This window comes from Cardiocondyla obscurior, linkage group LG21 (genome assembly GCF_019399895.1).
Source record: "Cardiocondyla obscurior isolate alpha-2009 linkage group LG21, Cobs3.1, whole genome shotgun sequence".
NCBI classification, from domain to species: Eukaryota; Metazoa; Arthropoda; class Insecta; order Hymenoptera; family Formicidae; genus Cardiocondyla; species Cardiocondyla obscurior.
Window position 1 is genome coordinate 2,609,297 of NC_091884.1, and position 20,517 is coordinate 2,629,813.

Sequence of the window (20,517 nt, forward strand, 5' to 3'; positions counted from 1 at the left end):
TTAAAAAGAGGTTAGCGGTATTATATGCTTTTGTAGGATGGAACTGTTTCGCTGTTTGTTTCTATACGTTAATGAAAAAAGAAGTACCAGAGGATCCCGAAACACGAAGTTAGTCCTTAATTTTATTCTCGATTTCGAATTTTGTCAAAAGAATCTATGAAACGTTTAATTTTTTTACAGGAAAGAGTTATTCCCTATTGACTGGTTCAGGCAGTAAAGTAAATGTATATAAGATGACGGGTACATCACTCACTTCCAGTTATACAATGGAATACGATAAAGAAGCCATCAAGCTGGAGAAAAAGAATAAGTGGAACAAAATTGAGACAAAAGAGCATTAGGTAACAGTTATTAATTATTATTTTTCGCGTAGCGTTGTATAGTTATTATGTGTTATCAAGAAGAAATAAATCTCAATTTTTTAATATTATCTACACGTATATAAAATACATATCTATCAATCATTTACTGTAATGTTTCCGAGGAACCTTGTCTTTAGTCACTTATAAAAGTAAAACTTATGTAACGATTTATTGGTTCGGCAGATCTTTTTCAGGGAAGAGATCTTCGTAAGGCAACGGCGCCAACATTAGACCCATCAGATTCCGATTTTAATTCTCTTCTTCTCTGGTCCATCTCGCATATTAGTGCCGATCTGTAGAAAGGGAATGTACGAAAATGCAAAATATTAACACGAGAACGTATAATTGTATTTTAAATGATAATTGTCGACATTTTAAATCTCATTTCTCACCTATACTCTTCGTAGCGCATTACAACTTCTTCCAGCTCTTGCTTATACAGTCTAGTGAGCATGGCGTTGAAGCAATCCAACTCGGGCAAGCGAAACAATTCCCAACGTAGCTTACGATCGAGAGCTATCGAGGCCCTACTATACACGTACAGCCAGTGTGGTATTTCTTCGTTGAGATATGGATTGGCTGGAACAAGGACACTGTGAGAGTGAAAATGTGTGTGTCGCGGAGGTGATACGACCCGCGCCGCTTGCATCTCGTGCGGATAACACGGATGTTCATACTGTGCCTGGCGCGTGATGTGGCTGGAAAAAAAAAGTGGAAACGTGAAATATATTCATATAACACGTACTAAAAATCTTTTTTCCAAATTTCACTCACTTAACGTAATAAACACCATATTCAGGTGACTCGATTCTCTCCCATCCCGTAGGTAGGCCCTCCTTTTCAAGTGGGTGCGACCAATGTGTCGTCTTGGTATTATGATCGATGTAGTACTTTCGACCGCGGAGCGTAAAGTCGACCGACCATCCAGGCGGCAAAGGCAATTCGTCCTGCTGCTGTTCGTTCCGCGAACTCGATCTTTCTGAATAGCATCTACTGTATCTTTAATATAAAAATATGTGAATTATAATTATAATTTTCTTGTAACAAGGTATGCAAAACGTTTTTATAATATGCAACTTAATACTTTAATAATTAAAAGTGCAGCAAAATTTTAATTTAAAAAAGTAGCAATGTCTGTAATGTGTAACAGTAAAAATAGTTTTTTTGTTTTTTTTACCCAGCATTGTGACGATAAACAGAGTGATTATAGTCTTCGTAACCAGCATCAACGTCGAAAGGCATGTAAGGCATTTGCGGTGTTTGGACCCTGTCTAAATGGTATTCCGATCCAGCATATTGATTCATATAAGTGTGTGACACTGCCGGCGATAACTCGTGATGGTACATGGGCGTTGCAGTTCTCGAAAACATGCTATTGTTCACTCCGGTATTAAGGGAAAGATTGGCAAATCTATAATAAAACCAAAAGGATATAATCGAAGAAAATATTGCATTTAAGTAAGGTATATTCGTTTCGTTTATTCTTATTGCAATATTTTTTTTTATTACATTTTCTAAAATTAAATTAAAATTTATTAACCTTTGAGCTAAGTCGGGAATGGAGCTATTTGGGGTATATTTTCCTTCGTGGCTGCCCAGACCGACTGCACTGGTCGTGGTTTTCAGATTTCCAAACTTTTGCACCATGCTAGGTTGCGGAGAAATGGACTGTGACACGAAAGAAGCATCGATAAAAATCAACATCTTCAGATATCCTCTATGTTTCAATAATTTTTTACCAGGGCGTACTTTTTTCTTTTAATTTGAGTGGAAAAAAAAATGACATTACGCACTTCCGGGGGGTCGTATCCCCCAGAGAGTATAGGGCTCGCCGATCTCCGGATCGGAATACCCACTAAAATAACCACCCTTGCCCTTCAGTGGAGTGTGGCAGGGACCCCCCCAGTAACCCACCCTTTCGAAAGACCTTGAGGAGATCAGGCGTACTTGTACCTGCTGCTTGGGAACTACAAGACACTGTATAACATTTTTTTTTCATCGAAAGTTGACAGACGTGATGCACGTACTTCTCAAATTAGAATTTAGACAATATTACTGGCAGCATACCGATTATTTATTTATTTTTTATTGGATTTGCTGGGGAATATTGCACAACATGTGACATGTAATAAATTTATACTTAATGTAGTTTTTACCGTAGGAGTTGGCATCATCGGATGATTATTACGTCGCCTCTGCCTTTTGTTCGGCTCTGTCGTCCATACATTGATAACTAAATACAAATCACGCAAGTTATACAATATATACTTGGATTATGAAGATTATAAAATATAGTGCTACAAATAACGAGTGATAAATAGAAGAGTAAGTTTTATTTTATAAGGTACAAATATATACATATTATTTAAATATACTGTATTAAAAATTCGATATAAGTTTTGCTAATTTGCTGACATAAAAAATAAATATATAAAAATTCAAAAATTTCTAATTATAACTATGCTTTCATTTCAGGGACCAAATGAGCGATAAATGTACAGCACATTAGTAACATTTCGTCTGATTTAATGCGAAAGAAAGTTCTATTCGAACACAAAGGAAGAAATGGATGGGGAGAAAAAAAAAAAAAAAAAAGAGAGAGAGAGGAAAGGAATAGATTTCTAAGATATATACTTGACATTTCCGGTGGCGTTTCCTTCTTCACGTATTTACCGACCACCCCTTCTTTGATCGTCCTTAGATCCTTGTTCTTTCTGGACAGCATGTTGCGCGTCAATCTCGTCGGTAACAAAATAGAAATGTCAAATCGCAACTGTCACACAACGCCACACAACTAACCTATCAGGCACGCTGTAACTCGCGACATTTGACGCGAGTTTTTCTCTTCTGGGAAAGAAAAAAAGCGAGCACTTTATCACGATATGCAACAACACGAAGCAGTAAAAAATTGATTATATTGCCAATTCGTTCGATTTGTCTTGCATACTTGGAAGTGTCGCATTTTGTGACCCCCCCCTGAAGTTAATCATCGACAGTCATGGCTCACTCATTGCTCATGACGAGAAATCGAGGGATAAATTTCTCTCCGGCGCGATTTTTCGCGTGCAATTCGAGACACCCTATATTTAATATCCTCCCCCGTCGGGTATGCACGTAGTCGTGAACACATTTATTACTGTGTCGCACACAGTCGCGAGCATGAATTGTCAATATAAAATGCGTAGGTCCCGGTGCGCGCTCGCAATTGGTGCAACCTCACGTGCAAGGGCATTCGCGAACGGCGTGAAAACTCGTAGTACTACGGGAGCGCAGGGCTGCAGGCGTGCAGTTCGAGGTTGGCAGCGCCGATTGGCTAGGCGTGACGCTAGGCTCGGAACGCGGCGAACCGGACCGAGCTGAACATGGTGCGAGGCGAAACGTGAGGCTGCTACTCTGCGTTGTCCTACAGATATCGATTGAGTCCCCGGCGTGTGGTCACCGCGCGCGATCATGCGGCGATCATGAACGGTGTAGCCCCGCGCGACAACCCGGATCGACGTGTGCGTCGCGGTCGATCCAGCGCGGAAGGGTAAGCGCCGCGGCGTCGTCGTCGTCCATTCGCCTCTCCCGCGTCGACCTCCCCGTGCGCCAACATTCCTCGATGTCCTCTTGCGATCTGCGACACGCACCGTACAACCTGTCCGTCCTTTTCACTGACCGCCGCTCCGAAATGCTACCTGGACAATCCGTCCAGGTGCGAGGTAGACCGAGAGAATAGTCTGTTTTTCTTCTTGACTTCTTCCTTGACATTGGTAAGATTCGCAAAAGATAGCCGTATCTGACGAGTTAAACGCGCAATAAAAATTGACTTTTGATGGATTTAATTAGCAATGAGAATTTTTCATATTTTATGAGACATTTTTATTGGAGGCTCTAATATTCTTTCTGTTTTTTTTCCCTTTTTTATGCAAGATCAGTTTACGCGCATATTTTAGTAATTTTCAGATGCTGTTTTTGATTGTGGGTCAAAACCAATGGATGAATTAATCTTTGTGACTCATATCTGTTATGACATTTCAGAGATATTATGACTCATCTTTTCTTCCTGTATATGTCATGGTACTTGGAATTTACAGATTACATTATCACCCTGTTGTTTCAGGATTGTCAACTGCATCACTTTGGAACTTATGGTTGCAGTTTCTCTCATTTATAATGGACCATGCGCAAAGTACAAGCAAATGTACGAATATGGAGTTTGTAAGGCAGTCATACATTGACTATAATTCTTTTTCTCAGGTTAAATATCATTAATCTATTTATTTTAAAACTAGAAAAAAACATACTTTATATCTAACAATTATATCGTTAAATTTTAGGGGGTGTCATGGAAATATCAAAAGTTCTGGCTGCTGTAGACTTTCCAGTGCACAGCTGAAGCAAACGGAATTTGAAATGGACTCCCCTCCATCATGTTCGCTGAGCGCTGGGCCTCTTAGTGATCTTGGGAGCAGTGGCCTGGGGGGTTCGATATCCAGTGATTCCGTTAGGGCACATCTTGCAATGGAGGTAAAACAATAGTTCTTTGAATTATAATTATATCTTTTATTCAATTATATATTAATATTGAAAATAAAACTTTTTTCCAGATGCAAGAAAGCGACATAGAGAGTAAGTCTCTGTCGCAAGATTCTTTCGATTATTCTGACGGAATGTGTGGTGAGAACTTCAACACTCTAAAGAAGGGACCGGGATGGGGCGACGCAGACGGCAAGCTGGAGGTTGAGGTGGTTGACGTGGCAATTAAGCCACCACCGGAATTTCAGGATAGCCCATCGCCGCCGGATTCTGAATCTTTGTCGGTGCCGATTCTAAACTACGCGCGGTTAATGAGACGCCGAACACCGCGCTGGATTGACGACTATGCCGAAAATCTGATACAGTCGATGATGGAGGAAGCTTTAGTGATCTCTTGCCGCATTTCCTGGCCGGAAGGGAGGATCGTGCCTGTTATGAATCCAGTTTCAGTGGTGACTCGATCTCAACTGACCAATTCTAAGCGCATGTGGGATTTAATGACGCCACCGGTATGCCAGGGTGCTGCTACCATCACTATTACTCCATATAATACATTGAATCGGCCAAACTCGCGCTGCTCCCTGGCTTCCTCGCGATTATCCAGCTCACATAATTCTATTAACACTACCGGGCTCGGCCACAAGGTTGATGACAGCAGTTTTATCACATCCGCAATGTCACATGATGTGTTGACCACAAGTGAGATTAGCGACATGTACAATGTACCTTTTGACTCAGACATTTACACAGTGCCAATCGACGTAGTGCGACCGCTGCACGATTTACGAACGCCGCAACGACCTAAACGACATCGGCATCATCGCAAAAGGCGACGGAACGTTTCTGCGAGTTCGCAAAGCGAGTTGGAGGCACACATCCAGCAGGCGCGTCATTATTGCGGTAAATCCCGTGCCATCACGCACGTCATCAAGTCGCAGCGTTTGTTGGCTGATGTATGCTGTAACGATGGTAATCCCAATGTCGGTGTCGGCAGCGGTGGCGGCGGTATCAGTAGCAATGGCAGTGGTCCCGGTGGCGGTAGTGGTAGTGGCAGTGGTGGTGGGAAACGACACAGCGTCCCGGGTACTTCTGGTCGTCACGGTGTCAGAGCGTCGAATGGACACGCACATAACATCGGCGAACCGATCCATATGACTTTACACGAGGTGCGACAGTATCTACAAACGTTGTATTCGAGCTCTAGCGATTCTAGCGAGAATAAGATCAAACGAGACAAGGCTCCTTTGCTGGGTCACACGCCAGTACATCTTGCCGCGACGCCTAAGGCCCTCAGTGTAAATAATAATAATAGGTAAGTAATAAAATTTTTGTTAAAATAAATAATTTGTTTTTCTTACTTTATCTTAAAAATAACGAGGGTTTATTCTGAAGTTTTCTTTCATTTACCTTTGATACCTTAAATATAAAAATTCTTGGCTACTTAAATTGGCTGTAATAGTATTCCAATTCTAATAATATCTGATATTGTTTAATAATAGGTATAACAATGCGCACACGGACTCGTCCACGGACACGCCAGTGTCTAACAAGAGTACTAGTAACGGCCTGATGATCCATCACCATAATAACAATAATAACAATCATAACAATAATTCTAATAATGTAAAAAAGCACAAGAGGAACGCATTTGTTGGCATTAGGCACAAGAAAGCACGCGACGAATCACATAAAGAGAAAAGCGAGTCTGAGCGAGAGAAGATGAAGAAAAGTCAGCGTAATTTCTCGCTGAATCTCAAGCAGACGTTATGCAACATCTTTCGATTTCGACGATTAGGTTCTCCGGACCACTTCGTAGAGAAACGGAACAGCATCGTGCAGGGAGAGATTGTCGAAGAGGAAGAGGGTGTCGATTCAGATCAGCATGCGAACAACAATAACACCGCTCCGTCTGAGGTAGAGCCGTCCGCGCAGAAGCTGCCATTCTTCAAGCGCGCTCTGCCACCTCTGCCTAAGAGTAATAGTCAAGTTGGTGTAGAGCAGGCGGAAGAGGCCCTTACAGCAATGGCACCCAAATGCGAGTCACCGAGCTCGGTACAGCCGCAAGTTCCGCCGCCCATCGTGCGAGCAGAAGAAGATCCTGCAGAGGATACCAGTATGGATTTTGCAGCTAGTATCGAGAAAGTGAAAGATGTATGTAAATTTTATTCTTTCCATTGACGTTTGATGCGAAAATAAGTAACGGGGAGTATTATGTTATATATATATATATAATATATATATAAATAAATATATATATATATATATATATTTTTTTTTTTTAACAGTACGGTTGGTATTGGGGACCTATATCTGGTGAAGCGGCAGAGAAGATACTGTCCAACGAACCGGACGGTTCGTTCATTGTGCGAGATAGCAGCGATGATCATTACATTTTTTCTTTGTCATTCAGACTCAACAGTTGTGTGCGACACGTAAGGATAGAACATGATCAGGGTGAGTTTTCTATTGCACTGTATACAAGTATCTCAGACAAAAACGTTTTATTCTACATATTTTCGCTTGACAGGTAATTTCAGCTTCGGTAGCTGCACGAAGTTCAAGTCGCATACTATTGTTGACTTTATTGAAAACGCGGTCGAACACTCGCGCAGCGGTCGTTATCTTTTCTTTCTCCATCGGCGGCCAGTTTTGGGCCCGATGCGAGTACAGCTGCTCCATCCGGTGTCGCGCTTTAAACAGGTACAAAGCCTGCAACACACGTGCCGGTTCGTCATCCTGAAGATGGTGCGCAGGGACTTGATTCCGACTTTACCATTACCCCGGCGGCTCATCGACTATCTCAGCACGCCGCATTATTACAGCGAACAGCTGGCAGCAGAACAAGACGACCGGGCAGAATCACCGGTTAGCTCGTCGACTGGTGAACTGGAGAAGATCTGCTTTACGCCGCAGGGTCTCTCGTGAGGTATAGCCGTATGACTGTTCCCTCCTCTTCCGCTCCGTTTTCCGTGCAAAGAAACACTTGCGCCGAGCATCGCCCGTGGGGTTAACGTAAATTTAATTCGCAGTTTAATTAACTATTCACAACATGTAAAAATTTACATCGCCGTTTGATTCAGACTCTCTATCAACGTGCAAAAATTTAGAATTTCGTTGAATTGAATTTCGGCTGTAATATAAAATTTTATCTATAACTGTATTAAAATATGGTCTTGACATACAAAAATTAATTTCGTAGGTTAATTAATTTTTTTTGTTTATAAAAATGTATTTTGCTATTTGATTGAGTTTATGTCAGCGTACAAAAGCTCAATTTCTTTACTTAATTAAATAAATATTTGCTGCTGAATTAAATTCTATGTAACACAAAGGAATCATTTGTTAATGCGCGGAAATTTAACTAACGATTAAATTAAAATTTTTATTTACATGCCGGAATTTAATTCGTTACTTAATTGAATTTTTTATTATCGTTGACAACGTGGCGTATGGTTAATGATTTTGCGCTTGTGATTGACTTCAACGATTTACAGCGTATCGATTCGTAAAGTGAGTATTGTGATTAAACTTGAAAGTAGAGGAATATATAGAGAAATTTCCGTGTGCACCATATATCTAGAGCTGCAAGTTATGGTCGTCTCAAGTTACCTAATTTGATTATCAAAGATAAGGAATTGATTTTATTCTGTTTCAATACAAGTTGCGACATTGCATATCACATTATTCGTTTACTGTGTATATACTACACTGATATAAAATTTTTTTCTCCAGATTGAACGCGATTATGTATAGCTTGCATCGCAGTTAAATATAAAACTGTGTTTGCGAATACAGTTTATTAACTATAGTAGCTAATTGACGAGATATTTGCAACAAAATTATTTTTTGATCTCTTATTCAACATTATTTGACTTGATCATATTTTTATTATTAATTTATGCAGTACACTTTTCAAAACAAAAAAAAAAGAAAAAGTAATACGCGACCAAACTGAGCGTAAACAAATTCTATATAGTCCCTTTCTAGTTCAGTTCCTTTTCATCGACTATAACGAATGGCAAGATTACATGTGACATAAATCACGCACAAAATATTCGTTTATACGTACACGTATAAGTACATATATAAAAATACACACACGCGTATATATTGAGGGGAGGGAAAGAATGAAAGAGAGAGAGAGAGACAGACAAACAGACAGACACCCGCAGTGGTCAAGTAAACATTTTTTGCGTGCCATACTTGCTACTTTTTATTGAGTTTTATGCAAATTGACATTGATATTTCGTTGAAAATGATATTTAACGTTCTCTTTGAGTAAAAAAAAATTATCTTTTAAGTCGATTTAATTGATTTACATTAATAAAATGTTAGAAAAGCAAATCGACAAGATAAAAGCATAATGCAAATCACATTTTGTGAGAACTGTTGCATTTTTCTTTTACGAATCGATTACGCGAAACCATTAAAAGTCATTCGATTATTTTTGCTATATAGTATAACCAAAGGGAATTCTGGCAATATATAAAGGATAGCTAAAGTCGCAATGCGTAATTCGAATGTTACATAATTTCTCGTTCGTTTAAGTAATTAATTTAAGCTTAATTAACATTTAATTAATAGAAAGGCAAGTAGCGAAACATAGTGACTGGTGCTATGCAAAATTATAGTCCTTATTTTCGTGCGCGATTAGAAAAATATCGAATTTATTTTTGTGCTCCAAACAAGTTTGAAAAAGTAGCGATGTGCAATAACGTTCATTGATTTTAATCGAAAAATTGTAAATTATATCGCAGTTTTATTTATATTTTTACGTCTGTTTTTATTATATTATTTTATATTAAATTTTATAATTAATATTAATTTTTAAAAAATTTAAAAAATGTGACACAAACTTTCTCTGCAAGCTTTCTCGAAGCAAATACTCATTCCGACCAATTTTCATATTTCAATGTTCCCTAGAGCTTAACAGCGTGGCATTAGTATCGCTATAGATTTTCAGAAGAAAAATTTCCTGTTGCAATTAGTAGTTGCAAAAATTCATAAAATGATTCATTGATACGTAAATTCCTCTTTTTTTTTTTAAACATTTATCAATATTGAAGAGTGGTTCATTAACTAATTTGTTACCTTGAGATATAAGAACGTGATTACGTTTTTTTAAAAAGTGGTGTCGCTTAGAAATTCGTTTTTTGAGCTTTGATAAATTTGCAGACATAATATGCATACATACACAGATATACGAACACAGATACACGAGCGCATGCACCACAACATACATACATACATACATACATACATACATTGGACAAATTTTGTACCCAGTATTCCCCAGATAGATTTTGCAATACGATTACTATTAATATTAACGAGATCGTCCAGGAGGACTGTGCGAGTCCTGCGTGGGGTTTGTAAGGCATGTGCGTATAGTTAATAATGGTACCACAATACCTCACAGTCACAGAGGGAGGTATACGTATGTAGAGCAGAATTAGTAAGGTTTTATAACGAGCGTATTTAAATCGGCATAAGTTGCACATACTACATACACAATATCCAATACCCCACACATACACACACACACATGATGGGGTGACATACACAAACGTGTGATTTCAACTACAAGGAAATTCTAGTTGTAAGGGAGCGTGAGCGTCTTATTTAATAAGATCATTGTTTTAAGGGTCAGTTGCATTAACAGGCTTAATTAATTGACATAATAGCAGATGATAATCCTAAGTAACGAATTAAGATAAATTATTGATTAACAGCGTTAATATATGCGTTTAACTTATGTTAATTTTAAGTTTAGTTAACTGTCTTGTTAATTTAGTTGACTTGAATCGATTTAAGTTAAATTCGATTTAATTAAATTTTAATTAATCTTGTTTTAATCTAAGTCAACTTGATTAATCGAGTTAATTTAATTTAAATCGATTTAAATTAATTCCATGTTAAAAATTTCCGATTAGCGCTAACGTTAGTGCAATCATCTCTGAGATTTAGTTGTACCTTGATTAGTTAAAATTCTATAGATTATCCTAGCTAATAATATGTAGATAAAAGACAGAGAATGAAAGTTTATTTAATTGCAGATTTAATCGACGTTTTCGTTAACTGCAGTTGATGCAACCGGCTCTAAGAGTTAATTATAAGAGAAACGTAGCGTTCTGCGCCAAGCGGGAAGCCACCAAGGCTGCGACGTGCCGAAGCTAAATATAACAATTGGATACAAAATTTATTATTAGTTATATATTAATTAAAGGATATTTTTTTAAATAATTGATTGCAATTCTATGAACAAATAATAAAATTCGAGTTCGATATTAAACACGGCACGCTCACAGCTTAAGGTAGGCTTGATAAAAGTAGCTAAAGTCTCCGTCTGTCCGATTGTCGATTGCGTGATTAGGCGACGGGAAGTGTATGTGTCAAACGTTTTTGTATATTTGTAACATTTTCGTCGTCGTCGCGCGTGCACGTGCGACGCCGTAAGGAGCGATTGCTTTTGAATGTACACTTCTTCTAGCAAAATGTGATATTACTGATAAACGGACGGCCACACGTTAGGACCTGTCTTCGCGTTAAGCGAAACGCTGCAAACTGTAATCAATCGAGCCTTCATATATAGATCTGTCCCGACTGTTTGCGTACTTTGCTTTCGATATTCCGACTAGCTCGACGATAAATCTCTTTAAACCGCCCGATATCGGCGTGGTAATATCTTGCAAAATAATTAAAGCTTCCGATCCTGGTTGTGAATAATGTGGTGGATTTTCGTTCAGAGGTCCGATCGAATCCCGACAGAGATTCGACATCGATCAGTGTTACTATCGCTTGGCACAGAATGTGAAATACAATCCTCTCTCGTATGCCAAAGTATACAGCTGTACCCAGAGTGCAACATCTATGTATTGTCGTTCGGTGTTAAATACGTAAAAAGACACAATGGTTTGTGAACTTATGTTTTTAAGCAAGTATATACATTCGTGAAAATCGACAGTGAAATTATTTAGAGATTATATATATACATATATAAAAGGGGATCAAAGAAAATTAAAATTAATCCTAGTGTTAAAAACAAAGAAACGTACAAGGTGTTGTACTTGGGCTGTACGAAACAGGTATGTTGAAACTTTATTATTTACATATAATTGACGAATGCTAGTCACAAATACCGCATTTTTTTAGTTGGACCAGTATTGTTTAATAAAATACCAATTCACGTGCGAAATCTTGTATTTATTCTTACTGATGTTTTAATTCAAGCAAAAAAAAAAAAATAAAGGAGAGAGTGAGAAGAAAATTTGCAAAGGTTTGAATGTAAGAAACAAACAGGTTTACTTAAAAAAAAATAAATTAATTAATTAATTAAACTAATGAAAAAAGATATTTTAATTTTTGTTAGGTACTTGGTCAAATTGGCCAAATACTTTGTCAATGTATATTTATAACATCTAGATATAGACAAGTGCCAATGCTGCTCGATAAAATAAAAACAATTTCGAAACAGACCTGTCTGATTCTTGAAATCATACCTAGCAATTGAATCGCAAAGATTATTCATTGTATACGCGACGAGGTATATTAATTTATTTTTTCTAGTCTAATTACAGGGTGTTTTGCGTAAAGCAACTCGAGCCATGAGCTGTGAGAGGATACGATGAGAGAAGAGTCGTGCAAATATCTTTCTGGGTAAAGATCTCGATTCAAAAGGATTTTAATAAAATAGTCTGCATAATTAATCGTTTCATTACTCGGATTGAAACGCTTTAGGTGGGACACCCTGCACGTCTTTGTCACCAAGTTCGATTGTTATCAGAGCGGAATATGCACGATAATCAATCTGCTGCGGACGTTTTAATTTTGTAAATACGATGCGGCAATACATGTTCCAGGAATGTTATCAGGACTGTGCTGACGATCTCTTGATCCAGCACTCACGTAATTTCATAAAGAAAAAAGAAAAAAAAAACGTAAAAGTAAGATAAACCTGACCATGCGAGAGCGATTCGGTTTTGTTTTGACAAGGTTTTTATTCTTTCTTTTTTTTTTTTTTTTAATGATCTCAGTGAAAGAACCACTACTCTGCTCTGTTTCTCATTACACACACCGTTGTAAAATATTAGAAATATATTTATTTCATTTGTATTCCTCCTTGAATATATATTAAAACACATTTATTCAGACACATTAGTTGATAATGTGTTTTTCGCCGATATACATTTACATGCGAATAATGTAACACCATATGCGAATGTGATAATTACTTTAACATCGCTGTAGGGTAATTTGTGGGATCAGTTGATAATTTTAAATACTACTATATATACCTAACGCCAATCACGCACCCGAACACAAGAAAACGAATCCTTCGTTATCGGTTTGTCACAGTGAAGTGGTACATGTAAGCGTATGAGATAATCGCGTATGTATTTGATTACCCATGTTTGTACTGCAATGTTGAAAATAAGCATTTTTTGAAATTAATATTTTAAACTTCTAATTCTCCATTAAAAAAACCTTGTCCCTTTTTTTGAGGGTAAAATTTACAATAAAGATAATATTTACAAATGCGAATAAATTAGGGGAACGTCCTAAGAATTATTCGCATTTAGGTATTAGCGTAAAGGATTCGATTTATTACAGAGATATAAAATTATTTATCGTTTTCGTACAGGAATGCCACCGACAAAACTACCTATCGTCCTCACGATTTTTTTCCTTTTCACGTTAGCAGAAATATTTTAGTTTAAGGAGGAATACCCAGAGTCTTCCTTACCAACTTTTGTGCTATCCTTTCGAACTCCCTGCGATCTTCTCTCCACATCTTGGCGGCATCCACGTTTGCCCCGCTTTCATCGTTTGGTTCAGCCAACATACTCACTACGCTCAACAGTATCTTTTCTACGCTTTGCACTGGGCTCCATCTCTCTGCACTACTTTCATAACCCATAGGATCATCCCCAGGTGCATGCAGGATGCTTATGCAGACTCTTCCATCTGCATAGACTAGTAAAAAAAAAGAAAGGTAATTTTATATTCAATTAATAGATTAGCAGAAATCTTAATATCGCTATACGATTAATTTTAGCCAAAATATACTTAATTTCAAGCTTAATAACATCTTACTATTGGGATGAAACATCTCGCAGGTAAATTGCATCTTTGGAGGGCTCAATGGATAATCTGGAGGGAAAATTAATTTTGCTGGAAACACTCCGCCTTCAAAGCACGTGCCCTCTGGTCCGCTGAAAGTTTCAAGATTAACACTCAACCCATATTGAAAACAATGACGAAGAAACATTTTTTTTTTTTTTTAAATTTATTTTTTTTTTTTTTTTATAGAGAAAGAATGTAGAAGACTCACGTAATAAGAGCTTCCCACTCGAAAAAGTTCTCCTCGTTAATTGGGCCAGCGATAATGCCTTCCGGAGGGTTCAAGGTTAGCTCTGTAAGATGGTCATAGTACGGATATTACAGCGTATCGAAAAACGTCATCAACTTACGGTAAGAGATTAAGTAGGCCAATTCTCACGTTTGTACTCAGCCATCAGTCGTCTAAGCGCCGAGCCAGCCATCGTCTTGAGCATACGGATGGACCTGTCAGGTGCAAAACGGAGTTCCTCTCGCGTAAAGTTAGCCTCCCGAGGCCCACAAGCCCCGAAAAGCGGCTGTGGCCGTCACGATTTTAATTCTATGCCAATCCAGTTTAATGCCTTTTCAATTAGAATAAATCTGGATCAGCTGTTTTTTTTCCTAACCTAAAAACCCACAACTACTCTGAAGCTGTTTCCTCCACGGAGTGGTATAAGGTAAGTCATAAGGAGACTAAACGCCGTAATACGTATAATACGAAGACGAAGATGGAACAATTTTTGACCGCACTATAGCAAAAAGGAACAATAGCGCTCCTCGGGGGAAAATAGAGTACCGTAGTGTCTGTGTGAGTCGTGCGGGTGTAATTGTTGCGCACAACCGCTAAAAAGTCAGACGTGTCAACTTCTCAGTTATACATATATTTCAACTCGTTTAGCCAGACAATCTTTTTCACTTTCCGCGGAACGTGCTACGGACCTTTTCCCGCTCCAATAAGAAACGGTGTCGGAGACAATATTTTCCAATGTTAAAATATTAATTCCCATTATTCTACAAATACTTAACTTTCGCTCGCGCGCAGGCTGAGCAACGCGCTGCGCTGGGCGGGCTCGGCCGGGTTAAAGTGGCAGCACTATCAGCCGCCGCGAGGCTGTAATGGCGACGTTTAGCGCGTTGTCCGGTCCGCTGTGAGCAAATGATGCACCACAGGACGGTGCCCCGGGTTCGCGCACGGTACGGCGAACGGCAAGCGAGCGGACGGTGCGTGCACGTGGCGCTTTAACAACGGCAACTGGTTGACGAAACCGCCGACAGACGAGCGTCTCACACCGAAATGGACCAGGCACCCGCAGGTAAGCACGTTGATCCGGCGACCCGCACAGGCGCGCTCTCTCGCACGCGCTTCTTTGCATCTCCCTCGCTTTCTTCCTCCCCCTCCCGAGCCTTCTTCCTCGTGCTATATTTTAATTAATTAACCCGCGTTCCGCGTCTTCTCGTCACGGCGAGGGCACACGCACCTTGCTCGCTCCGTGTGACTTCCACGCCGGGCCGCTTTTCGCGTGAACGAAGCAGCAGCAGCACCTTTAATCCGCCGCTGTCTGGAGTATCTTGTTAGGTTACGTGGAGAAACTGGTACGAGATATCCTACGTGTTTCAAATTGTAGGGATATAATGGCCTTATTATAAGGCGCTTCTTTTGCTTCTATCAATGTCCGTACGGTTCTGATTCCAATCATTTTGCGATAATTTCTTAAGATAATGAAGCAATGGTCAAATTAGAACAGTCATTATATTTGTAATTATAGTCTATTTGCTGGATATTTATTGCGTATCTGACTTTTGTTCTTGCTTGTAATATTCAGATACAGAATTACGGAACATCATAGACAAACTAGCACAGTTTGTTGCTCGCAATGGGCCAGAGTTCGAGCAGATGACCAAAAACAAGCAGAAGGACAACCCAAAGTTTGGTTTCCTGTTTGGTGGGGAGCATTTCAACTACTATCAGTACAAAGTGACTACAGAGCAAGCTAGTAAGTGGGATATAAGCCGTTAGCAGATACTGTGTGATTAAGAGACATAAAAAAAAAAAAAAAACCATGCTTTACTCAACCAGCAAAGGAATGACTTTGAAAAGTAATACAGAGTCTGATTCTCCATCATTGCAAACATACAAAACATATTTGTTAAATAGAAACAGTCTTTCTCTCAAGATTTTAGGATTGCTACTTGTTAAGCAGAAAACAGTTTTGTACTAAAGACAATCTTGCACTCTTTGACAACGACGAATTTTCAGAAGACATAGTTTTAAGATTCTCGTTGGAGTTTATTTAACGTGAGATTTATAATATATTGCTTTAGCGTATGTGGAAAACTTAACCTGTTTGCGCAAAGTAGTGTGCTCTATAATGTATTTTTTAGTACTATAAAAATGCCGATAAAAAAAAAAGAAAAGATATATGTGTATAGTTCCCACGATATATAGATTTAGCTCACAAATAATTTACCAAGTTTTTTAAAATTATACTCGTCTCGTGTAAATATCCAAGAATTTTCTTATATGCATTGATAAAAGATAAGACTTGGCAGAAAATAAAAAGCAAATCGAACTATTTGTATACAAAATTTTTCAAATATCGATTGACAAAGACTCAACATCTCACAATAATCCACCGTCATTCGTTTACAGTTTTAAAGCAAAAAGGAATAAATCCAATGCAAAATGCAGACCCACGTTTAAACGTTTCGCAGCAGCAGCAAACAGCCGCAAACACCGTCTCGCAGCCACTGAATAACGTCAGTCTTACGTCTGGTCTGAGTACACAAAACAATGGAATAAATCCGGTAGTCGGGATTGGGCCCCAGGTCGGAAGCCAAGGCGGTCCCGTTTTGCCTGGACAGATTGGAGGGCCGGGAAATGCAGGACCGCCGATTGGACCGGTTTCCGGCGCCATAGGAGGCGTGAATCCACCGATCGCCGGGGTTGCGCAGGCGGTTAACATCGCGGGGCCACCCGCGTGGCTGCAGAATGAGTTGGCGAATCTACAGTCGCAGCAGACGACATTGCAGGAACAAGTGAGACAATCAGAACAGAATCTAGCTGCGCAGCATGCTGCGTTAATGGCACAACAGCAGGGAAGAGTTGAGGATGCTGTGAGGCAGGCACAAGAACAGGCATTGCAAAGCAGTGCACAAAACACAAACACAGACTTGGCTGCGTTTGACACGGTGTTACAACCGATCATCGATAGCTGCACGAAGGATAGTATAAGCGCAGGAAAGGCCTGGATACTTCAAAATTCACTTACATCCCAGAGTAATCAAGTTGTAGCAGATCATTTATTGAAAAGGTTTGTTTCAATGTGTACATACGTTTATATACGAAAAATATATCGATTTTTTTTCTTATTGAATAAATAATTTTTTTAGAGTAATTCAAGGGACAACCTTTAGCCACAAATTGCATATTATTTATCTGGTGAATGACGTTTTACATCACTGGTGAGTATATATGACGCAAATTAAATGTAACTTAATCACTCTCTTTTATTTTATCTAACCAAATTTTTTTTTTCTTTAATATATGTATTATTTAATGTATCCATTCTCGTTTGCGTATTATGTTGTGTTATAAGCTAAAATGTGATATAATGATATCGTATGCACAAGATATATATGTAATTGGATACTTCCTCAGTGCAAGAAAAAAATCTATGGATCTTCGCAAAGCAATGGAAAGTGTTGTTGTTCCCATGTTCTGTAACACTTCACTAGCGGCATCCGAAGAACAGCTTAATAAGCTGAATAAGCTGTTGAGTTTATGGGAGTCGAAGAATAATTACTTTGACGAAGGCATCATAGATAAATTAAAACAACCAAGTGCATCGTGGTCAGAGTATCAAGCTAATTTGGTAGCACAATACGCTACCGCGATTACCCCTATTACAGCGTCTACGAAACAGACATTTGATAATTATCAAGCACAGCATCAAGCTTTTGTCACGCATGCATTGAGACAAATTCAAAATATCGAACAACAAAAAATAGCGATAGATCAACAGTTAAAAGCTCCTCCGCCACCGCCACCACCTCCTCAAATGGTAGGGTCATTTTATTTCTTTAAAACTTAAATATTAAGTAAATATTATTTTATTAAATAGATATTATTTTTTGAATTCGTTTTAATGATAAATTTTATTTCTTCAGAGTCAGCAAAATATTCCAATACCACCTAGTCATTCCGGCCCGCCGAACGCAATGACTACAGACGTGAATTTTAGTCAACCGCCACCAGGATGGGGCGTCCCTCCTTCAAACGATCCGCCACCGTTTAGCAATGTTCCTTTGCCAGACTTTTCAAAACCGCCACCAGGCTTTGGCCCGCCTCCTGTTATCCATGAACCTTCTGTCGAAGACTTGATGCCTAGTATGCCTTATTTCGAGCTTCCAGCTGGTTTGATGGTACCTCTAATAAAGCTAGAAGATGGTGAGTACAAGCCATTGGATCCAGACGCCATAAGACTTCCACCACCAGCACCTCCGAGTGACCGCTTAGTTGCAGCTGTAGAAGCGTTTTATGCCCCACCGAATCATGATTCTCCCCGAGATAGGTAAGTAAAAACATTATTTAAAAAAAAATATTTTTTATGTATTCGTTCTGACTATGTTCTTTTATATTTGCAGTGATGGATGGGAAAAATTAGGATTGTACGAGTACTACAAAGCGAAAAATGCTGCTCGGAAGCGTAAAGAAGAGGATATAATTGCTGGTATTAGGCAAAAATCTAAATCTCCATCGCCGATTTTACGGCCGAGATCCAAAAGTCCTAGTCCGCCAAAGAAACGCTACCGGAGCAAATCGCGTAGCAGATCACGCTCGCGATCGCGAGGCAGAAGTAGATCGAGATCCCCCGCGACTAATCACAGACGCAACAGTCGAAACAGCAATCACATTAACAGAAGTCGAAGAAGAAGAAATAGTAATAAGGATCGCAGTCCCGATAGGAGAATGGATAGGCAGGATAGAAGTCCAACTCCTCCTAGTTTTCTGTAAATATTTCTACTATAACAAATATAGAAAAAAATATAATAAAATATATAAATTTCACAAATAATTAACTATTGACCTTATAACTTTTAGTGGCTCCACGTATAGTAAAGCACCGCAGGAGATCAGTCTGGACGAGAGTAACAAAGGGCATCAATTACTAAAAAAAATGGGCTGGAGTGGCGCTGGGCTCGGTGCAAACGAACAAGGTATTGAGGCTCCTATATCCGGAGGCGAGATTCGTGATAAGAACGATCAATACAAAGGAGTTGGGATCAATCTGAATGATCCGTATGAGACCTTCCGTAAGAACAAAGGTCAAGCGTTTATTACGAGAATGAAAGCTAGGGCGGAAGAACGAGCGGAAGAGAGAGGAGAACGCGACTGAACGCCATTGACAAAACGAGAATTCCGAATGCCCTCGATACTTTGTATATGAAACAAGTATCTGATTCGAAGTGTTAAAAAATGTTCTCGTTTTGCATTGGACATCTACTCGCAATTCCAAAAGAAATTATGCTATTGCCTATGAGGGCTTTCAAAGATCGACGTAAATTTTTTTTTTTTTTTTTTTTTTTACTCTGACGCAGTTGTCTTTCATGAGCTCTGAATCCCCACCGCACGTGTCATCGATTTTAAATTACATCATAGAAGACGCTGATTGTTTTACATTGAATCCGCACTGATTACTTTTTTAATCAGTTGTTGCCTACAGTTTAAGCAGCAACTAGCGAACATCGTGTGGGGTTAAATTGTACATTTTTAACATAAAGATAAAATTATAAATGTGATTAGGATTTGTTTCAAAATTTAAGAAATTGATGAAACAAATGCCGAATCTTGTTACAAGAAATTTTGATTAAGGGGACTAATCAGATTTCTAACTGCATAATATTATATTCGAGATTATTTCAAGTAATTCGAGTTGCGCGCAATCAACGTCCGTCGGGAAGAAACCTTCGCTTTTATTTAATATATTAATTAATTTTATACATAATTAAAATATTTTCCATTTTCATCTACAATTAAGACTATAGGATGGTACACCGAAAGGCAGATAAGGCATTTCCTGCGACGGCGGCTGGCGTACGTAACTTCTCTCTCTTTCTCTCTCTCTCTCTCTCTCTCTCTCGGTTGCCGAGGGCGGGGAGGTGTAGGAGGCCGCGTTCTCCCTCAGTCCTCTGTGACTGGTGTTCCGCAACACATATCTACGCGCGCGCTTCGTGTGAGATTCGACGCACCCCACGCCAAGATCACGTACGCTAGCCGCCGTCGCAGCCCCACGAACGCCATTCCTGACGATAAGTGTACATCACTCGCAGCATGTAGAGAAGTACAATACGTTTTGTGCCCTGAAATTGCATTGGACGTAAAAAAAAAAAAAAAAAAGAAAAAAAAGAAGAAGCCGCGTAAGTAATAAGACCTGTATTTATAAGTTAACAAATGATTATATTGGATACATTGAATGATAGCTCAAGAATAAAAGCTGTACATTTATTACGAAGGCGAGTGCGCACCGTCGCTGTCGGA

The 20,517-nt window shown here is 39.0% G+C and overlaps 4 protein-coding genes across 4 annotated transcripts; 2 read left to right on the forward strand and 2 right to left on the reverse strand.

Annotated features, from left to right (window-relative positions):
• Nucleotides 1–252: 252 nt before the first annotated feature.
• Nucleotides 253–3,576, reverse strand: LOC139110754 (protein salvador homolog 1). Its single transcript, XM_070670772.1, has 7 exons — nucleotides 2,997–3,576; nucleotides 2,519–2,595; nucleotides 1,903–2,030; nucleotides 1,540–1,773; nucleotides 1,137–1,361; nucleotides 755–1,060; nucleotides 253–655 (listed from the first exon to the last, which is right to left on the reverse strand). The coding sequence occupies exons 1-7, from the start codon at nucleotides 3,085–3,087 to the stop codon at nucleotides 553–555; spliced, it is 1,164 nt and encodes a 387-aa protein (XP_070526873.1). The 5' UTR covers nucleotides 3,088–3,576; the 3' UTR covers nucleotides 253–552.
• A 1,113-nt stretch (nucleotides 3,577–4,689) lies between these two features.
• On the forward strand, nucleotides 4,690–10,146 carry LOC139110742 (uncharacterized). The gene is given in 6 exon segments (XM_070670738.1): nucleotides 4,690–4,722; nucleotides 4,725–4,871; nucleotides 4,952–6,192; nucleotides 6,380–7,031; nucleotides 7,166–7,334; nucleotides 7,408–10,146. Coding segments are annotated over 6 exon segments (2,640 nt in total). The 3' UTR covers nucleotides 7,806–10,146.
• A 2,858-nt stretch (nucleotides 10,147–13,004) lies between these two features.
• On the reverse strand, nucleotides 13,005–14,830 carry Ubc7 (ubiquitin conjugating enzyme 7). Its single transcript, XM_070670793.1, has 4 exons — nucleotides 14,380–14,830; nucleotides 14,212–14,293; nucleotides 13,974–14,092; nucleotides 13,005–13,853 (listed from the first exon to the last, which is right to left on the reverse strand). Exons 1-4 carry the CDS (start codon nucleotides 14,432–14,434, stop codon nucleotides 13,594–13,596), a joined length of 516 nt encoding a protein of 171 aa, XP_070526894.1. The 5' UTR covers nucleotides 14,435–14,830; the 3' UTR covers nucleotides 13,005–13,593.
• Nucleotides 14,831–15,073: 243 nt separating this feature from the next.
• Nucleotides 15,074–20,391, forward strand: Scaf6 (SR-related CTD associated factor 6). Its single transcript, XM_070670739.1, has 8 exons — nucleotides 15,074–15,292; nucleotides 15,803–15,973; nucleotides 16,630–17,290; nucleotides 17,370–17,441; nucleotides 17,638–18,040; nucleotides 18,147–18,550; nucleotides 18,624–18,989; nucleotides 19,081–20,391. The coding sequence occupies exons 1-8, from the start codon at nucleotides 15,274–15,276 to the stop codon at nucleotides 19,373–19,375; spliced, it is 2,391 nt and encodes a 796-aa protein (XP_070526840.1). The 5' UTR covers nucleotides 15,074–15,273; the 3' UTR covers nucleotides 19,376–20,391.
• Nucleotides 20,392–20,517: the final 126 nt, after the last annotated feature.

Coding starts and splice junctions, on each gene's coding strand:
- Scaf6 (XM_070670739.1), top strand. Junction 15,974..16,629: donor AGTGACTACAGAGCAAGCTA/GTAAGTGGGATA, acceptor ATTCGTTTACAG/TTTTAAAGCAAAAAGGAATA. Junction 18,551..18,623: donor CATGATTCTCCCCGAGATAG/GTAAGTAAAAAC, acceptor TTATATTTGCAG/TGATGGATGGGAAAAATTAG.
- Ubc7 (XM_070670793.1), bottom strand. CDS start 14,434: ATGCTCAAGACGATGGCTGGCTCGGCGCTTAGACGACTGATGGCTGAG. Junction 14,294..14,379: donor ACTGATGGCTGAGTACAAAC/GTGAGAATTGGC, acceptor ACCATCTTACAG/AGCTAACCTTGAACCCTCCG. Junction 14,093..14,211: donor GAGTGGGAAGCTCTTATTAC/GTGAGTCTTCTA, acceptor TGAAACTTTCAG/CGGACCAGAGGGCACGTGCT.
- LOC139110754 (XM_070670772.1), bottom strand. CDS start 3,087: ATGCTGTCCAGAAAGAACAAGGATCTAAGGACGATCAAAGAAGGGGTG. Junction 1,362..1,539: donor GTTTATCGTCACAATGCTGG/GTAAAAAAAACA, acceptor TTTATATTAAAG/ATACAGTAGATGCTATTCAG. Junction 1,061..1,136: donor TATGGTGTTTATTACGTTAA/GTGAGTGAAATT, acceptor TTTTTTTTCCAG/CCACATCACGCGCCAGGCAC.